General features: G+C 42.1%; 1 protein-coding gene across 2 annotated transcripts in view; it reads left to right on the top strand.

The window, feature by feature from the left end:
• PTPRM (protein tyrosine phosphatase receptor type M) overlaps positions 1 to 21,128 on the top strand; it is a 789,396-nt gene that overhangs the window by 646,706 nt on the left and 121,562 nt on the right. For both annotated transcript variants that reach the window (XM_042910577.1, XM_042910576.1), the window contains one exon: positions 4,220 to 4,407. In XM_042910577.1, the coding sequence (XP_042766511.1) occupies positions 4,220 to 4,407 (188 nt within the window). The remainder of the gene's footprint in view (positions 1 to 4,219; positions 4,408 to 21,128) is intronic.

Genomic DNA, 21,128 nt, shown 5'->3' with positions numbered 1-21,128 from the left:
ATGGCACTTTATAATCACATGGTGTATTATGTGTCAGATGTCACGAGAAATGAAATAAAATGTTAGCCCAGTGGGGCAGAATGCAGTGAAAATATGAGCTGTTCCCAGCCAGGAGCTGAAAAAAAAAAAAAAAAAAAAAATCCCATTTGTCCCATGTAAGAGGGTTTTGGAGAAATGGCATTACCTGGCTATAACCAAACCAACATGAGCTGCTATTGCATTTGAGATGCATAAATAACCCAAGTGTATCACAGCTGTGTTCTCTTTCTACTACTAACCTTACCGAAAAGGAGCACAACACAGACGACTTCAAGGTATATACCAATTCACCGTAGCAAGACTTTCATCCACAGCTGTTCGACTTTCTGCTTCCTAATTCTCTTTACAAGGGTTGATATCTTTGCAACACAGTTTTTCCCCCTGTGCTTCTCTTTTCTCTGAGTTGCTACGATTTTCACATAGAGGGTCATTTGTTTTCCTTACGGTGTTTTCTGGGCTTAAGCAAGTTTGTGGCCTGAGTTCCATAGGAACTCAGACAGAAGTTTAAGAACGGACATAAACCCAAATTTTTAAATTTGCATCATTTTGAGGGCTAACAAACAGAGCTCACCAACCTCCCTTCCCCCCTTAGAGTGCCAGCTATATGGGGAGAAGGCTGCATTTTTATTCTTTTCATACGTAAGGGGCACAGGCTAATTTTAGGCACCCGAACAATGTAATCTACATGCAGATGACATTTGCAGAATCTTCCGAGAAGCGAAGATTTGCGATTTCTTTGTGTGCCGTGGCATTCATCCTGCAGCTCCTCCAGTAGACGTTCTGACCTTGGGGGAGCTGGAGTAGGGAGGGCTGAGCTGTGCACCGTCAGAGGGAAGAAAACGTTCAGATTGCACAGCAGGATTAAGATAAGCTTATTAAACAAATATCATTTTTTAAAGTCGCTGCTTTGTTATTGCAAACACTAATGACATCTTTTAAACTTGGTTAGGCTTCTCTACCAAAAGGGAATCACTTGAACAGACAATTCAAGTAGCAAACATGGTGTACGTTTGTGAAAAGTAAGTCAGCCAGATTGACAAGTAAGTGTGATCACGTCTGGCTTACGTATGTACCAGTGCAGCACACGGCAGTGCTTGCGAACCGTTCCCCCCACGAGTTTGGTGCAAATGTGAGTCTGTATATCCCATAGTAAGCATTAATGAGGTTATCCCTTGACACCATGGGAAGAAGATAAGCTGTACATCTACTCTGGCACATTTGGGGAACAACGCTATTGCAATTTACAATTAAGACGAGCAAATGCTCACAAAATTTTTGTGACTTGGAGCTTGGCACCCTAAAATCCTCTGTTATCTCCACCTTTTATTCTTATGTGCTGCGGTGCCCAGCTTCACGTACAGAGTTTTAGTACGCCTTTACATCATTGTCTTGCCAAGACAAAAAGAGAGACAGAGAGAGAGTAAGGGAGAGAGAGGGAGAAAGATTGATAGGTAGATAGACAGATAACAACTGACAGATATAGACCTTTCTCGGTAAATAAATGCTAATAGATACTGATATCAGGGTAAGTAAATATAATAGCACTCAGAAACATAGCACTCATTTCAATTCCAGTTCTTTCAGCTGGTTTGTTGAGAATTCAAGATAATCTATTAAAGGATATAGGTAGAATTAATTCACAGTTCTTCAAAAACCATCAGAACTGTTAGTGAGAAGCTGTGTTCCTGATTTCCTCTTAGGCAAAATTTGTAACTGGAAAACATTGTTAGTGGATAATTTTTAGGCAAACACAGGAAATCAGTGACAAATGATATATATGTTATCAGTGATCATTCTTTTTAAAAATCACTAATTAAATCGCTAATTTTAATCACGAATCACTAATTTTGGTAGAATCAAAAATTTCTAATAGGGTAGGTGACCCAGTTTCGTAACACATATGGCACGAGAAACCTTCTATTCCCCCCTCGATATCTATGTACTCGATAATAGCACTCATTTCTTAGATGGCCTCGGTAGCGTTTAAATGCGTAAAGATGGGTCCGCACGCTAGTTATGAGGCCGAGATCATAATGCAGCGGGGGTGGGGGCGGGGTGGTGACGAGCATAATGGTAACAGTGGTTGTCGCTCTGGGAATTAAACCTTCCAAGAATGCCTGGCCCTAGGACCAGAGTTGTGTGGGAAGTTTAGAAGGTCAGTCCACAATGGAGGCCATTTAATTATGTTCCTCCCAAAAGGTACAGAACTGAGAGAAGGAGAGATGCACAGGGGGGAAACTAATTAATGTTCCATTTATTTTAGTATAAAGAACAGGACTTCCTGCTGGAGTGGCTAAAAAGCTCCACGGGCTCAGTACTTCAGCAGGGACCCTGCACCCCCTTGATGAGCTTGGCAGTCGCCAGCAAGCAAATGTGATGTGAAAACATCCCGGCTTACTCGCGGCTGTCCTAATAAAACGGGAACATCCGAGTGGCTACATTTCAAAGCAAATCCAAATGAGAGACCAACTCATGAAATCAACTTACCACCCTTTTTTATTTTGTCTTTGTGTCTTTAGCCACCTTGTAGTGACCCAGGTGCCATTTCAGCAACAGCAACATAACTACACTTGTGTCCCACCTTTCATACCATGCATCCCCAGGTGCTTTGCAATGCAGATAGTACTGAGGTTTGAAAACCAGGCCCAGCTAACCGAGTGTCCTTGAGCTAAATTTCCTTTGGAGCTGAATCTCTCAGTTAAAAAAAATAAAAAAGGAAATAAAGAAAGAAAGAAAGAATACCCATGGCTGAATTCCCTATATGGATAAACAATCTGGTAATTTTTTAAAAAAATGAACATACCCATTTTTTATGTATGTTTTAATTCTTTATACCTGAACTCAATTTTGATTTAACATTCTCGTTTTAAGTGAAGGGAGCATTGTATTTTGTGAGACACATCCTCAGTCACAAAACGGCTAAAGGGATTCAGCACTATAATGAGCTAACCTGTAGCACGTCCAACTCTTAATCTAATAGCACCTTCCTGCGTAAGACTTTTTTTTTTTTTTCAAAGCTACAATTTCTGCAGTTCATTAATCTAATTTGCTAGGAGTCTTCCATTAAAATATAGCCTCTTTAGGCTTATTTGACCAAATTTTGACATTAGTTCTGTCGTACCATTTGGTTTGACCTGTTCGAGGAATTTAAATGAGAAAATGTGTCAAGTACAAATAAGACTTTTATCTAGTCGTTACTTAGTTCATGGGGGATAAAAAAGCGATTATGATACTATTTTAGCCTCCTTTTTGTTATTGAGTGTTTCAATAAGACACCCCCATCCTAACGTGATGGGAGACTTGAGGCTTTGACCTCTGATCACCTACGAAGAGAAAACCTAACTATAAAAGTAAAGCACAGAATTAAAACGACCTGTAATTATTCACACAGTACTATTGCTTATGCCCTGTTTCCTTTTTCTCCTCCTCTTTTCTCCTGATATGTACCTTCTTAAAAGTGCCAATAAATGGTAAGTTCCCCCATTCGCCCACGGAAAAGGTGTGGAGGGATCGGGAGTGTGTGTCTTATCTGTAGATTCGGACAAAGCCAGCTGGTTCTGCTGCGTGCCGGCCTGCATGTTAGCTCTTGTAGAACATTCCATGTGTGATGTGCTGGTCCACAGTCTTCTGTCAAGCTTTCCGTCACTGGCGCATGCAAGGGACCCATCAGACCCAGTTCCGTTTTCGATTTCTGCTTTCCTTGGATTTCATGTGTCAAGTTCATGTTTTCATCGCTAGCTTTATAAGCCAACCCATTCTGTGCACTTTTATTTTGCTCACGGAACATTTGTACGGAGTTTGTTTACTTCATCATACAAACTGGTCAACGGATCTTTGGAAGAATAAATACAAGGCTGGCTTCGCGCCAGGCCTTGGTGAAGTTTCAGGCTGAAACTTCCATAAACCTCAGCACCCAAAGGCTGAAGGGTTCCTCCCAACTAGCTCTGTGAAAGCGATATATCGTTTGGACTGCTTTGTAAAAACGGAGATCTCTGCCTCATGCCTATCAGTATCGCCAATCCCATTCAGGTTTCTAAACATTTAACTTTCCTCTTTGGCTGGGCCACCACCGTAGGGACTGTGGTGGCTGTAGGTGGAAGGGATGGCGCCGGCAGCTTCTTCGCGTTCTCGGGGGCCCCGCTGGGCCTCCCTCACGCCCTTCATGGCCTTCTCTTCCCAGACGAAAGCCACACGATGGCCAGCGACACCAGCAGCCTGGTGCAGTCCCATACTTACAAGAAGCGCGAGCCGGCCGACGTGCCCTACCAGACCGGGCAGCTTCACCCCGCCATCCGCGTGGCAGACCTGCTCCAACACATCACGCAGATGAAGTGTGCCGAGGGTTACGGCTTCAAGGAGGAATACGAGGTGAGAGCCAGCTCCGCGCGCGGGGCTCCTTCTGGGCCCCCCGGGCCTGCTGCCAGGCACTGTGCTCCCCACTGCTGCAGCGGGGCGACGGGACCCTGTATTTCATCCAGACACCCGTTTCGACCTGGCGATGAGACTTACTGCTGGGAAGGTAACGTACGTAAAATGCAGAGAGGAGGGAGGATCCCTTTCCCTTGTTCCCCAGAAGCGCAGCAAGAACAGAGGCCTGCCAGGGTCTCTCCCCCCATTCGTGATTATCCTTCTTGGCTTTTTGTGTGATTAAGAATGATGTGAAGTTCCTAATGCTGTTGTGCTGGCTGTCCGGGAAGAAACTGTCCCCTTAACACAATTACAGGCCAACCAGTGATGTCATGTGCTGGAGACGAGACCACAGTGAAGGGACTGGCTCGTGTCACAGCTGTGACAGCTCTTGTCCCTCCAGCCCAGAGAGCATGTGGCTGTAGCGGGATCTAGGGCAGGCAGCTTTCGGGAGCATCTCCAGGCATGGTGACATGCTCCTACCTTACCTGAAATACAGGGCTGTCTTTACCACCTCCGTCGTTAGCTAATTCCTTCCGTTGGCAAGTCATTCAGGAACCGGAGACAATTAACTGATCTGAAGAAACCTGTTTCAAAGAGGCGAACCATCACTGGAGTGTGTGTTGGGCAGGGCAGGGGGAGCGGGGGTTGGGCTGGTGAGGGGGAGGACTTCTCTGTGTACCTTAGTGAGTAAAATTAGTTCACACTCATTGGTGAAGAGAAAGTAGCAGCATACATACAATAAAAACAAGGTTATATATGCGTCGTAGCTTTTTACGTTTTAGAATGCGTTTCTGGTACTGCCTTTACCTAACCACCTCAAAGCTGCGAAACGTTCTGTCTGGAATTAAGAGTATTTTAGGGGCGCCTGGGTGGCTCAGTGGGTTGAGCGTCTGTCTCTTGACTTTGGCTCGGGTCGTGATCCCAGAGTCATGGGACCAAGCCCCGCGTTGGAGTTCAGCACAGAGCCTGCTTAAGATGCTTTCTTTCCCCCTCTGCCCCTCTCCCTCACTCTCGCACTCTCTCTCTCTAAGAGAAAAATAAAAAGAGTATTTTAAACATCACTTCCTCCCGCCTCTTACCCTACGAGTTTCAAACTCTGCTTCTTTCAACTCTCAGGGACCTCATGATACTTCCTTTCATGCCCCAGATGCTGCGTTGTCTTGAGTTTAGCTCCGTTTCTCAGCTGAGTTGCCCAAAATTTCACTACAGCTGCCAGAGCTGCCCCACTGCTCTGCTTCTTTAAGACTGGCTCTTTAGGCCAATGCGGACAAATGGACAGACACACACGCTCCGCTCTACTGACAAGGGCATCCTCGTGTGTTCCCAGTGACCTCGGCTCAGAAGGCTGCTGAGCCACAGAGACTAATGCAAACCAGGCCTTGAGGGTTGGATTTCAGTCCAGGCGGTAGTTTCAGATAAAGTTCTGCATTTTAGCAACCCTGAAATTCTTACATCTACCTTTAGCAATTTAACTTCTAACTCGGTGAAACTGACTGCCTTTGCATATTTCCTCATGCACTTTTAAAGGCTAGCTTAGGAATTAATAGGATTAAGAATAAGGCTTCCAAAAGCATGAATATCTTATGAAAGACAAAATTAGGTTAGGGAGAAAATAGAAGCCTAACAAACAGAGATAATGTCTCAGTTCTCTCCAATATTCTGAATGTATACGTTGCTCAAATGTTTATTAAAGATGTTAATGTCAAAGAGATTAGTTATAGGCTCAAATAACAATTCATAAAATAACCTGAGTCCAATTTTTCATGAACTGTATCAAAATACCTCGAGACTTCCTGTAACACACTGTAGATGATGCCTATTTGAAAGTGCACAAAAAAATCATTTCCCATTCATATTTCCTGAAGAAATACGATTTATAAGTGCAAACTAAAACAGCAGATACTCATTTTAAACCTATTATAATTGATGATTTATTAAGGATTGCTACACTCTGAAATAAAATGTTGTATTAATTAATTACATTTCAAAGAACTTTTTTTTTTCTCTACATTCAGTGGATCAGAGAAGACTGCTGAAAAGTAACGTATATGTATACCAGATCATCCCACTGCACACCTTAAACTTACACAATGTTACATGTCAACTATATCTCAATAAACTGGGGGTAGAGATGCTTTCAAATACTTTTAAACACCCAAACCATTACCAGTTGGTTGGGTTCTTTTAAAGAAGGAAAGAAGAAGAAAGGGAAGAAAATTTAAAAGAACCTACACTAGCGAGGGAAGCAGGAACAAACAGGAAGGTATTATGGGGAGAGTTGCAAAACGGAGAGTTCTCTTGGGGATAATCCTAGCACTCTGTAACTTTCAGGTTAAGTCTCCCCACCTCCCGCTGCCACCATGGGGCGGCGCGGGGTGGGGGTGGGGCGCTGACATAGGAGAGGGGGCCGTGGCAGGACACGCACAAGGCATGTGACACTTGTGCAGGGGTACCCATATGCGGGGTGCTGCAGGGATGAGGGTCACCCCCCGGGCGTCCCACCCGAAGTCCTGCCCTGGCCACCCCTCCTGGTGCATCGCTGAATCCCGTGCCCTCATGTTTTTAGAGGCACAACTGAACATACAGGAATCAACAGGGCAGGGCAAGGTCCCGGTTACAGTTACCTTGCTTTACTTTCTCAATCCTCAGGGGACATTTACTCTAGCATGAACCTGGAAAACCCTTAAGCGTGTATTTTTCTGAGTTTATTTGGCTTTTAGAACTCTAATGCAACACACCTCTGTGAACCACGTGGTCAAGTATGCATTCTTTCGTTTTATCGACTCCGAAAGTCAGGAGTGCCCTGTCTGCCTGGTGTGGTGTCAACTCTCACAGATCGAGTCCTGAGAAGCTATGGTTTGGGACACAGGCTCTGGTGCTGGACTGCCTGTATTCCAGCCCAGCTCTGCTTCTTTTTGGCTGTGTGACCTCGGGCAAGCTACGTAACCTCTCTGGGCTTTAGTTTCTTCATCCATAAAATGGAATAACTATAGTGTCAACCCCATAAGCTTGTTGTGGGGAGTAACTCATTTAGCATCATAAGTACTAGAATTGAATCCGGCACTTAGTTGAAGGTTTAACTAGTAAAAGAGAAACATACTAACTCATAAGTAAGGTCCAAGAGAAGACTTCACACAATGGGCTTTACAGGGAGACTGTGTCATTTTTGTGGCTTCAGTCCATCTCTGTCATTTCTTGTGGTCAGCACTCTGAGGATAGAATGAGCCAATCACTTTGTGGCACAGTACATTTTCGCTTCATCTATAACACTAGGTGGATTCCTTATCATGTTTGAGGTATCATCAAAAGTTCCCATTAAATGGGGGCACTTGGATGGCTCAGTCAGTTAAGTGTCCGACTCCTGGTTTCGGCTCAGATCATGATCTCACGGTTTCTTGAGTTCAATCCCCACAATGGGCTCTGTGCTGACAGCACAGAGCCTGCTTGGGATTCTCTCTTTCCCTCTCTCTCTGCCCCTCCCCTGCTCACACTGTCTCTGTCTCTCTCAAATAAATAAACTTTACACTTGATCTTAGCCAAAAGGCCGAGAAGCGATCAAATAAATAAACTTTAAAAAAGTTCCCATTAAAAAGTAACTTAAGGAAGTAGGTAGGTTTGATTCTGTGGACAAAGACTTTGAGAAAATAAGTATTTCAAAATATGTGCTGTCACCTTTTGTTGCTTAAAGAGTATTTTCATATCAAAATTAGGAAAGTCCTAGGGAATGGTGTGACTACAGACCACAAAATGCTCTTTATTTTTAAAAATGTTTCCGGTGGTGTCTTTGGCAGCCAAAGATGTAGGAGGGGCGGTTAATTCAACAAGTTGCTGCACTCATTAATTCACCAGCATGTACTAAGCCAGTGCTGTGAATCTGATGCTGCTGGGTGCTGGGGATGTGAAAAACTTCCTGCCCTGCCAATGGGAAGCTCACTGCACTGGAGGAAGCAGCCATGCAGGGACCGTGGCGCGGCCATCAGGTTAAACCCCACAAAATAGATTTGCAACAGTTCTTTCGTTGACACTGGGGGCACGCTGCTGAGCCTAGGGGTACCAGGCTGGGCCAGAATGACTCTTTCTTCAAAAAGTAAGTGGGAGTTCAATGTTGATAGCAGCACTCTCAACAATAGCAAAATTATGGAAAGAGCCCAAATGTCCATCAACTGATGAATGGATAAAGAAGATGTGTATATATATACACAATGGAATACTACTTGGCAATGAAAAACCATGAAATCTTACCATCTGCAACAACATGGGTGGAACTGGAGAGTATTATGCTAAGTAAAATAAGTCAGAGAAAGACAGATACCATGATTTTATTCATATGTGGAATTTGAGAAACTTAATAGAAGACCATAGGGGAAGGGAAGGAAAAATAAGATACAAACAGAGATGGAGGCAAACCATAAGGGAATCTTAAATACAGAGAACACACTGAGGGTTGATGGAGGAGAGGGGTGGGGGTGGGGGGGAGAAATGGGTGATGGGCACTGAGGAGGGCATTTGTTGGGATGAACATTGGGTGTTGTATATAAGTGATAAATCACAGGAATCTACCCCTGAAGTCAAGGTTACACTGTGTGTGAGCTAACTTGACAGTAAATAAATTTAAAAGGAAGGAAGGGAGGGAGGGAGGAAGGAAGGAAGGAAAGAAGGGAGGAAGGAAGGAAAGAAGGGAGGAAGGAAGGAAGGGAGGAAGGAAGGGAGGGAGGGAGGGAGGAAAGAAGGAAGGAAGGAAAGAAGGAAGGGAGGGAGGAAGGAAGGGAGGAAGGAAAGAAGGGAGGAAGGAAGGAAGGGAAGAAGGAAGGGAGGAAGGAAGGAAGGGAGGAAGGAAGGAAAGAAGGAAGGGAGGGAGGAAGGAAGGAAGGGAGGGGGGAAGGGAGGAAGGGAAGAAGGAAAGAAGGGAGGAAGGAAAGAAGGGAGGAAGGAAGGAAGGGAGGAAGGAAGGAAGGGAAGAAGGAAAGAAGGGAGGAAGGAAGGAAGGGAGAGAGGAAGGAAGGAAGGGAGGAAGGAAGGAAAGGAGGAAGGGAGGAAAGAAGGAAGGGAGGAAGGAAGGAAGGGAGGGAAGAAGGAAGGGAGGAAGGAAGGAAAGGAGGAAGGAAGGAAGGAAGGAAGGAAGGAAGGAAGTGAGAGTTAACTAAGAAAAAGTGGAAGAGGGAGACTCCAGGTGGACACAAAAGCAAGACTAAGTGGCGTACTCAGAAATGGCAATTAGTGCCGTGAACCCGAATCCCAGGAAGGGCTAGGGGTCTGATCACAAAGCGTCCCACCAAGAAGCTTGAACGTCACTCTGAAAGCCGTGAGAAGCGAAGAAACACTGGGGTAACATGAGTCTCTCCGGTGTTTGGATGGAGACTCGTTTCTGCACTATTTAGCACAACCTAGTTTGTAAACCTTATTTGTACGAGGCACACAGGAATTGCTTGAAAGATAATAATCAGTACCAGGAAAAGTAAAGGAGAGAGGGAAACTATTTACAGAAAATGTAACATGAACTACAACGCCCCGTTCCCATTCAAAAAGATGCTATGGAATGCTTGGCTTCAGGGCTCACTGAAGCAATGAATGACGATACCTCTCTGGGGATAAAACGTCAAGAAAGTGTTCAGTTGCGGCTTTGACTCAACAAAATGAATCCGTTTGTCTTTCTGGTGTTCTTCAACCCATGTATATTGGGGAAGACCAGCGATGTACGTTGTAAAATAGTTTTGAAATAGTGACCTGCTCTCTGTTGACACTGTTTCAACCAATTCGCCTTTATCTTTTCCAAGACAGCAATGTCTGAAAATCGTCCTAAACATGAGGAGGATTCATTACTGTTCAAGTAGCTGACAGAAGTGTGTCCAAACAACAGGGAAAACATGTGGTGGGGGATGAGACCGAGCAGCACTGAGCGCAAATTTTATATTTGATTTTGTTCTAACAAGATCGTCATATGGTGTATCTCACCAGGGAAATGCAGTAATTTGATTCAAAAGAAACTCAGACATGAATCCCAATAAAAAAGCAAACATGCTGAATTGGACAGAAAATGGCAGGTTGTCATCACAGAGTGGATCAGGGATCTCGGGAGAAAGACCGAGCAGAAAGGGCAAGTTTGTTTACATTGCTGCCGAAGAGGAACTGTTCTTTTTCCCAGCAAGCAAAGAGCCGTCTGTGCTCACCCCTCGGGGGAAAATCTGTGGGTTTTCTGTGCCAAAAATAGGAGAAAGGAGATAGCTGTGCACAAGGATCCCAAGGTAGGACTGAGCCATCCTGCCCCTGCAGACGTGGGGCTTTAGCAGCTGGAGTCAGGGTGACTCTGCTGTTCCTCCCTGAACCTACAGGCCCCATCCTAGACATGGCTTTCCTGGGCCCTGTCACTTACTGAGCTAGCAGCATGCTCCTTACTGCCACAGAGAGCCTCCCTGGGGACCCCGTGGGGTTGGAGAGCGAATTTCTATCCCTTTGGGGATCCAAGCAGGAAGGACATTAACCTTATGGAGGACCACAGTCATTTAATTCTGAGAGAGCACATTTTGCTATCATTATAAAATTAAGATAAAGGAAGGACAGCAATTTAAAACCACTCCCAGATAGGGCGTCCTGAAAAACACAGATGGTACTGTTTCGTTAGCTAATAATCAATATTGCTCTGGGGCACCAAAATTTATTTTCCAATTACTGGAGCTAAAACTTATAAACCTAAGTAACTCTTTGCAGCCTGCTCTGGAAATGAAAATCAGTGTGTACATATATATCTAAATCTGTTTAGGAAACTATTATTCTCACCCCCACCTACCTCTCTCCTATATATTTCTCAAGTTGTACGAGCACTGGTTTTTAATTTTATAATTGAACATGGAAAATGTTTTTCAGCTCAATTGAAACTGGGAAATTGAAGATGTTATGCTAAAATCTACAGGCTGAAGTACAGCCTATGCATTTATCTCCTTATGAGGCTTTAAAACGAAATGTATGGATTGGATATTTTCCCCTCTCATCCTCCCCCCCCCCTTTTTTCTAACTAAAATAGCTGATTTTGTTACGTGGAAGCACAACGTTAACATTTGATGCTTTTGTTCCAAGTTGTGGCCAAGTTCAGAAGGAAGTCTCATTAAACACCTCAGTTGCCCTTCAAAGTCCGTTTTTTGCTAACTTGCCTCCCACCTCAGGGAAGCCAAAGAAACCTAAAAGAAAACCACCCCGTGAAAACTGCCCACAGTCTGTGGACATTGCGGTTATAATTCCTTGATCAGGTTTAGATGTCCCTTAGATTGGAGGCGCCCTTGGCTGGGAAGACAGATGTGGATCCTTTGAGGGGACAACCAAAGAGTGGGGGAGATCAGCCCTCCCTGGTGGTGCCTGTCTCTCCCCTGCTGGAGGTTGGTTGGCATAGGGAGAATTATACATACTTCTAGAAAAGTTTTAAGACCAGTGCGCATCAGCGTCTTTGTTGGGTTTTGAAAACAGAGGCAGGGGCAGGTGGAATAAAAGCTACTGTGTGTTACTTAGCTGACAGAACCATTGCCTGGCACGGCTGGTCCGTGCTTCTGTGCGCAGTCCAGGGTGGAGGCACCCCCTCCCCGCTCACCTCCAGCCCACGCACTTTTCAGATGTGCTTTTCAGTTCCCATTTCATATTCGGAGGCACCAGCTGAGTCAATCAATTGCCACAATCAGTGCAGGTTATTTTCTGTTCCACAGGATACAAAACAAACAAAGCAAAACCATTGAAAGCTTAAGGATGGGGAGTCGGGGGAAGCATTGGCAAGCACTGTAAATGCATTAAGAATCACAACAGCTGTGCCTCCGATGGCTGTAGCAGCCAAGTGAGTTTTGACATGTTTTTTCCTTTAATTATTACGGTGATGCTCAGCCGGTCCACAAGAAAATGATAAAAAACTTCTATCTGAAATTCTGAAGCTGCTTCAAGCTATTTGGGACAAGAGGACTGCATGTGTTTATAGATCCTGTCTTAATAGATAAAAGTTTCTGCGTACTTTTAAATAATGCAATAGAGAGGGTTGATTTTAGTGGGAGTACTTGGTTTATTTTCTTCTAAACCGTGACTCGAAAAGGGTCTGTTCTATTTGTCGCATGCTTCATGTTGCCACACTTGCTTTCAGGACCTCGTATGCGTAAGCTGGTTTTTTTAATTCAGTTGCCTTTTTCCCGTACCCCTGATAATATCATGTACAAGCTCAAACCTCAGAAAATTTGACTAAAAATTGTTATTTCCTGTGATTCTGCCTCACCGCTCCCCCATGAAAGTTGATGGTGGTAGACATTTGCCAGTTTTGTTAGAAGCGCCTCTGGTCAACTGTCTGGTTTCCCATTTGGAAGCTCGTTGTTAGAATTTTCTTTTCTACCCTGGGAGAAGTTGAGTACCTTTCCCACTTGTTAACATGCTTTTAGTGTCAGATGCCATTAGTTGCAGGACCCGTCCCAGAAGGGGCTGTAAATGTGCATGTGTCCTAGCTCTCACTGACCTCATGGGTGTCAGAATCAGTTGGATGGAGTCACCACCCACTAACTCGGTCTAGCTCGGTCGTCATTGCCCACTCCCTCACCCTCACGTCCACATCAGCAGGTTACAAGTCCTGAATGCTTACCCTCCCCACCATTCCGACATCCAACCCTTCTTCTGCAACCCCACTGCCTGGTCCTCATGTCTTGTGTGAACCATCACAAGAGTCCCCTAACTTGTCTCTCTTCTTCTCTCCTCTGCAGTCAACCTTCTTTGTAAAACACACGTGTTATCACATTTGATGCTCAAAACTGTGCTGTGGGTTCCTTCCGTAAATTAGAAACTCCTCAGCGTACTAGTAGGACCTCCACGACATGACGTCAGCCTGCATTTCAGGCTTTAGTTTTACCTGCAGGCACTTTGCACCATGTGCCTTATGATCATTTCTCACACTCCCAAGTACTTTCGTGTCTCTGGGTGGTGCTTCACCTTGTGGCCCCTGCTTAGAGTGACTTCCAGCTCCTCCTTCATGTACCTGATGCCCTCAGACCCAATTCAGATATTACCTCCTCTTGCCACTTTCCTGGATCTCCCAATCAGAAACAACCAGACCCTCCATAGTCTCCTATCTCTGAGCTCAAGTAACATAGTAAGTGACATACTAATTGATAATACAGTGGGCAATATATTAACTGATAATGTGGCAGGCTGTATATTAATAGACTTATTCAATAGATAGTTGACAAATACTGCTAAATGGAAGTTATATTATATTTGCTAAATTGATTTCTGTGTGTTTAAACACATACACCCTTGGAAGGGAAGATTAAATTAAGGGTGGGTAAAATTATGACAGAATAGGGGCATCTGGGTGTCTCGGTCGGTTAAGCATCCGACTCAGGTCATGATCTCATGGTTTGTGAGTTCAAGCCCCATGTCGGGCTCTGTGCTGACAGTATGGAGCCTGCTTGGGATTCTCTGTCTCTCCCTGCCCCTCTCCCACTCATGCTCTCTCTCTCCCTCCCTCTTTCTCTCTCTCAAAATAAACAAACTCAAAAAAAAAAAAAAGAATGATGACAACATATATGCTCACAGTGATTTAAATCATCATATAGGATTGAGCGAATTAGCAACAGCCAACCAGAAAAAAATTGTGCTGACCAAGTAGAACTGTACCAGTAACCAATTATTTAAAACTAGTGCCAATGGACATGGTTCCAGCTGTTCATTTCACTCACTGAATGTCAACCATGTGTTTAAAAATTTTAGAATGAATACTTGTGACCCTTGTTTGCTTTAAATTTCTTATTTAATTTAAATAGAAATAATGTTGGGGTGCCTGGGTGGCTCAGTCGGTTAAGCGTCCGACTTCAGCTCAAGTCATGATCTCACAGTTCGTGGGTTCGAGCCCCACGTCAGGCTCTGTGCTGACAGCTCAGAGCCTGGAGCCGGCTTCAGATTCTGTCTCCCTCTCTCTGTTCCTTCTCCTGCTCGCAATCTGTCTCTCTCTCTCTCAAAAATAAATAAAGATGAAAAAATAATTAAAAATAAATAAATAGAAACAATGTAGGATTATTTAGGTGAGACTTTAACATTACTATTCCAAGAGAGATACTGTATATCATCATACAAAGTTTCAGAGCTCGTAAAAGCAATTTGTGTTTCCATGGACATATTTCATCTGGGAGCAAGGTTTTGAGGGGTAGACTTTTCATAAAGTCTTACTTGCTCTTAGCGTTTTGATGATGATGTTGATGGTACCTGCCTCTAATACCTAATGTGTTCAGTACCGTACAGAGATTCACGTGCACACACACACACACACACACACACACACACACACGCATGCGCGCGTGCACAGGGATATTTCTAACCACAAAGCTATTACATTATTATACCCATTGTACAGATGAGGAAATGATGTCAAAAGGCCATGCTGCTATTGAATGGTAGAATTTATCCCATGTCTGTTGACTTTAAAGCCTGTGTTCTTTCCATTGTGCCAATCCCTTCCTCCTGCAACACCACAGAGCTACAAACCTATGGAAATTAACCTTGTGTTTTATTGCTATGACTTGTGATTTCATGGCAGGAGTGTTATTTTTCCTCTCTGTGGTTTTGTTTGCTTTGAAGTGTTCTGTCCTTTGGCAGAGGACCCATCCAGCCCTGGGGTCCCTTTGTCTGTGCCAACGCTGATACGTTTCAGCATTTCGGCAGCAGCAGATGCTACCCATTAATCTCGCTCAGTGCCCAGATCTGAGAGTGAGGTCACTCCAACATTGCTCTTCTCCTGCTCTAGTTTTTTGTTGTCAGGAAAATACAGGAGACTCATCCTGTAGATACCAGCCAGCCTGGCTCATTGGAAATTCACCAGGACCAGTTATAAGCTAAAATCAAGCTACAGCCTTGGAGAGCATGGATTCTATATGCTGCTTCCCTCGATTATTACTGCCAACCAACCCAGTAGAGGGAAGAAGGGAGGGAGAAAATGAATGTGTGAACTTGAGCTGTGTGTGAAAGCCCAAGGTCTTCTAAAAGATCCCTTCTGAAAGGTGTTAAATTTCTTTTCAATGAGATGATACAACACAAGGATGACAGTGTTGTTAACTGGATTTCTGACCTCCAGGCGGAACCAACACCTTTAAGCTTTGACTGAATGATACAAAAAATAACTAGTTGGAAAATCAATCATTTTTTCCAAACAGTACTGCTGTGTAGTAGAAAGGACAATAGATTGGCAAGGAGGAGACTTGGGTCCCCAGTCTTCAACCTGTCATGTCGCTGAAGAGTCTACTGAGACAGACCCTAATGCTGGACCCTTGAGCAACTCACTCAACTTCCCTGAAGCAGCCCAGTCAGTTGTGAACACCAAGTGCCCACTAATGTGATATTAGTGATCCCCTCAGGGTTGCCAGACTTCCCGCTTGGTTGACATGTTTCCACGGATGGGATTTTTTCCACCGGGCACACTGAGAGCCACAGGCTGGCGGTCACTGCTGTGTAGAGTGCCAGCACTCAGGATCCACAGGTCATTCTCTGGCTGTCCCTTGCCAACGGTGAATTTATTCAGTATTTCCGAATGGGGGGGTTTCCTTCCCGATACGAACTTTCTATCTTTTCCTCCCCTCCATTCCTCCAACTCAGCCCCTTCCCAGTCTCACTTCTAAACCCCATCCCATCTCCAAAACACTAAGAACTCTGACATGAGAGGGTATGCTAATAATGTCAGTACACTATTTTTGTATGAAGCCGTCACAATGTCTGAAATGTGTTTACAATCGTAATTCCAATCTTTCTTTAATCCCCACTGTCCCAGTGTTTAAGGATCATGAATAATAAGGAAATCTACAGAGTAAATGTTTTGAATTACTTAATTTATTCCACATTTCATGTGGTATAAACTCACATTATTGTTACGTGTATTATTCAGACCAAAATATAATATTGAATGAGAGCCCATAATCTTTTCGACCTGCCGTATCACTAAAAAGAAGGTAAAAGTGCTGACTTCTCTGATTTCTTCTTTTGAATCTTTTGAAATAAAAGAAGTTCTACATCCGTATTGAAATTCGCCCATATTACTCAGTATCTTATGCATTTAAAAAACTTCTCACTCCTTTTATCTTTTATTGTTTCCCTTTAGGGATACATGGAAAATCTTTTATCTGTTTACTTTTGGGAAATTATACAAGAGATACTGAACAATTATAATGTAGTCAGTGTTAATTATAAATATGCAGTATATGTTTTTATATGATTGTATTTATGTGCTTTGGGTAATGATGTGTTTTCCAGTTCTAAGGCCAAAGTATTTCACTTGGCTGATCACTACATGTATTTTAAGCTTACTTCTTGAAACATGAAGAGAATATACTATAAATCCAATTAACATAATTTATCTGCCTAAAGAGAACACTTGCTTTTATTTTTTTCTCCATTTTAATGATGAAAAACATTTGGAGGAGACACACTAACAAAATATGCTTTTAAAGGTTTCCAGGTCCCAATTTTATTGTTATTGTTGGTTTCCTTTAAAAGCAACACATAATTTTTGAAAGAAATTTGGAAATGTAAAACAAGTGTAAAGAAAAAAAAGATAATAAAAATCACTCATAAACCCACTATTAATTTCCAGTACATTTTCATCCAATATTTTAATGCATTAAAATCATTATATAGTTTCATACCATGTTTTCCCACTTAATATTGTATTACAAATGTTTCCTATGTCTTTGTCTTGAACACTGCTCTGAGTTATTCTATGCATTTACTGCCATTATTTTCTATAGATAGAGTCCCATAAATGGAATTACTGGTTCAAAGTGTATAAGGTGCCGGGCACCTAGGTGGCTCCCTTGGTTAAGCATCTGAATCTTGATTTTGGCTCAGGTCATGATCTCACAGTTCATGAGATCAAGCTCTGCACCAGGCTCCTTGCTGAGTATGAAAGAACCTACTCGGGATTCTCTTTCTCTTTCTCTCTCTGCCCCTCCCCCAAGTGCGCGCGCGCTCTCTCTCTGTCTCTCTGTCTCGCACTCTGTCTCTGTCTCTGTCTCTCTCTCAAAATAAACTTAAAAAAAAGCGTATAAGGTGTGGGGCACCTGGGTGGCTCAGTTGGTTGAGTTTCTGACTTTAGCTTAGGTCACGATCTCACAGTTTGTTAGTTCGAGCCCTGTGTCGGTCTGTGTGCTGACAGCTCAGAGCCTGGAGCCTGCTTCACTTTCTGTGTGTGTGTGTGTCTCTCTGTCCCTCCCCCACTCACACTCTGTCTCTCTCTCAAAAATAAATAAACATTAAATTTTTTTTAAACGTGTATAAGGTGCTTAAGGTTCTTAATACATATTGACAACTTGCTTTCCAGAAAGGTTTGTACCAAATCACATTAATCATCAATAGTCTCCTTCAAGAATGCTTGAAGAATGCTTACTTCAACCCACCTGCACTACAATGAGCAATAGTCAGTTTCATTTTATTTTATTTTTATTTTATCGAGCCTGACGTGGGGGGCTCAAACTCACAAACCATGAGATCATGACCTGAGCTGAAATCAAGAGTCAGACGCTTAACCAACTAAGCCACCCAGGCATCCCAATCAGTTTTTATTTAAAACAAATTTTTTTAAATATTTATTCATTATTGAGAGACAGAGACAGAGCATGAGCAGGGGAGGGGCAGAGAGAGAGAGACAGACAGACAGACAGAATCTGAAGCAGTCTCCAGGCTCTGAGCTGTCAGGGAGGCTTGACGCAGGGCTCGAACCCATGAACCACAAGATCATGACCTGAGCCAAAGGCAGACACCTAACTGACTGAGCCACCCAGGCACCCCAGTCAGTTTTTATTTTTAATCCTTGCCAGTTTGACAAGTGAAAAAAGAGGATCTCATTATTGTTCCATTTGAAACTAAGTATGTCTTCATATGTTTACTGGCCATTTGAGAATTTTCTTTTGTGAATTGTTCATATCCTTTTGCCTCTTTTTTTCACCACCGTGTTCAAGTCTTAGTTACTGACTTGTAGGAGCTCTACTATGGCCTACCTTGTTCTTCTTTACAAATGTGTTGGCAGTCCTTAGGCTTTGTGCTTCCATAATCTGCAGATCACCTTGCCCATGAAAAATATGGACGTTTATACAGTTGGCTTCATGAAGAATTCTGTGTAATTTTGTTTGGAATTGCATGGGATCTATTTGTCGATCTTGGGAGAATTGAACTCTTGGCAATACTAGATTTTCCTATTTGTTAATATGGCTTGTATCTCTGTTTATTTGGGTCTTTTATATTTTTTAGTAAAGTTTCAAAAAGTTCTCCATACAATCTTTTACATCTATTAGTTGTTTGTACTTTTTTGTTATGGCAGTAGTATAGTATCTTTTAAAGTTACATTTTCTTTTAATTGCAAGTATATAGAGTATATGCATAAATATATAGAGGTGTATGTGGGTGTGTATATATGTTTATGTATACAAACACACACCCAAACACACACACACACACACACACACACACTATTGCCTTTTGTATATTGCTTCTGTGATTTTTCAGCTATCTTTATTTCAATCATTTGTCTGTAGATTATTCCAGAATTTTCTGTGCGGAAATCATGCCAACTCTCATTAATAACCATGTTTCTTTTTAGTCCTTATACATCTTATCTATTTTTTTTTTCTTGTTTATAAAGCTGACTAGCATATTCAGTACAACATTGAATAAAGCTTAGGTTGGTAAGCATCATTGTCTCGGTCCTGATTTTAAGAGGAAATTCTTGTGATGATTAATAATTAGTTGTGATTAGGTTAAGGATATTGCCTTCCATCCCTGATTTGTTATTATTTACCATAGATAAATATTGAATTTGATAGAATGTCTTTCAGCATTTATTGAGATCTAAAATAATTACTTGATTTCTTTAATATGTTAGTGTGATGAGTTCGTTAATATAATTAATATCCTAATATTGAACCAACTCTTCATTCATGGAATAAACCTAACTTGGCCATGATACGTATGAAACATTGCTGAACACTGTTCGCTAGGGATTTTTGCGTCTGTGTTCACAAATAAGACTAACCCCTTATTTATCCTTCTTCAATTTCCGTTTTTACATTTTAGAATGAAGAGTATAGCTACTTTTTTAAATGAATGGGCTAGCACTCCGTATTTTTTTTTGTAAGATTCAAATTATCGTTAAAATATTTTTTTAAGTTTATTTATTTATTTTGAGAGAGAATGTGAACAGGGGAGGGGCAGAGAGACAGGGAGAGAGAGAATCCCAAGCATGCTCTACACTGTCCGGGCAGAGCCCAACATAGGGCTCAAACTCCTACACCGTGAGATCGTGACCTGAGCCAAAATCATGAGTTGGATGCTTCATCGACTGAGCCACCTAGGCGTCCCCAAATTATCTTTAGAAGTAGCCTGTAGTAGTGACTAGATTCGGCATTTTCCTCTTGGTAAAATTTTAATTAATTTTTCAATAGTTAATACATTCATAGGAATTTGTGCATTTTGTCTAACTTTGTTATGTAGAGGCATGTATCTGTTAATATTTTATGATCTTTTTAATTCGTACTCTTGTTCCTTTTTTTCTTTTTTCATTACTAATGTTTATTTGCACCTTCTGTTTTTCTTGTTTCTTCAATATTCTTGCCAGAGATTTGTCAGTTTTATCATTAGCCTTTTCAAAGAACTAACTTTTGGCTTTGTTGATTTTGGATATTGCATTTTTAAGGATTTCCTCTGTTCCTGGTCTTTATTAATTTCCTTCTACCTTCTTGGAGTTTATTTTGCTTTTATTCTTAAACAGAGTGTGAAGCACATAAATTTTCTATCTTTTTTCTAATGTAAGCATTTATTTAAGGCTATCATTTTTTCCTGAAGAGTTGAGTACTGTGATCATCGAGTATTATCCCTTTAATTTTTTTAAATTTTCATTACCATTTCTTCTTTGACCCATAAGTTATTTAGAGCATGTGGGTGCATGAGTATGTGTTTTATTTATCAGTGCACAGGAAATCTTTTTTGTTGTCTTTTTATTAATGATTCATAACTTAATTGCGCTATGGTCGGAGGAAATTCATCGAAATTTGTGGACACTATTTAGAACGTTACACGTGGTTGATTTTCTTAACTATTTTATGTATTTTAACAACAGCATTGAGTGCAGTGCTCCATACAGTCTTCAGGTCAAGCCTTTTAGAAATTTTGTTCACATTTTCTGTACACTTACTAGCTTTTCGCCTGTGCAATCTATTAGCTACTAAAAGAGGCATGTTAAAAGAAGGCATGTATTTTGCAGCTAAGCTCTCTCATAAATACAAGTTTAGAACTGTAGTCTCTTCCAAGTGAATTGAACATTTCATCATTAGTCTGTGATGTTACTGTCTTTCATAATACATTTGTCCTCACAGTTTATTTTGTCTGATTTCAATAGAAGTATGCCAGCTTCCTTCTAATTAGCATTTTCCTGTATATATCTTCAGCCTTTCTATTTAAATAGCATAGAGCTGTATTTTATTATGTCAACCCAGCCTTACGCTTTTACCTTTACACTCAACCAGTTTACCACTTAGTACAGCTTTAATTTGTTGTGCACCCTGATCTATATGCGAATTCCTTTCCATCACCTTGTTTTGTGACTTACGTTTGTTGTACTTCGTCTTACACATCTTCCCCCCATCAGCTTTCTTTGCCTAGCTTTAATTCACTGCAATTTTATTTGTCTCATTCTA

Source organism: Panthera leo, chromosome D3 (assembly GCF_018350215.1).
Source record: "Panthera leo isolate Ple1 chromosome D3, P.leo_Ple1_pat1.1, whole genome shotgun sequence".
NCBI classification, from domain to species: Eukaryota; Metazoa; Chordata; class Mammalia; order Carnivora; family Felidae; genus Panthera; species Panthera leo.
Note: the sequence above shows the minus strand (reverse complement) of the source record. Positions and strands in the feature narration are given on the sequence as shown.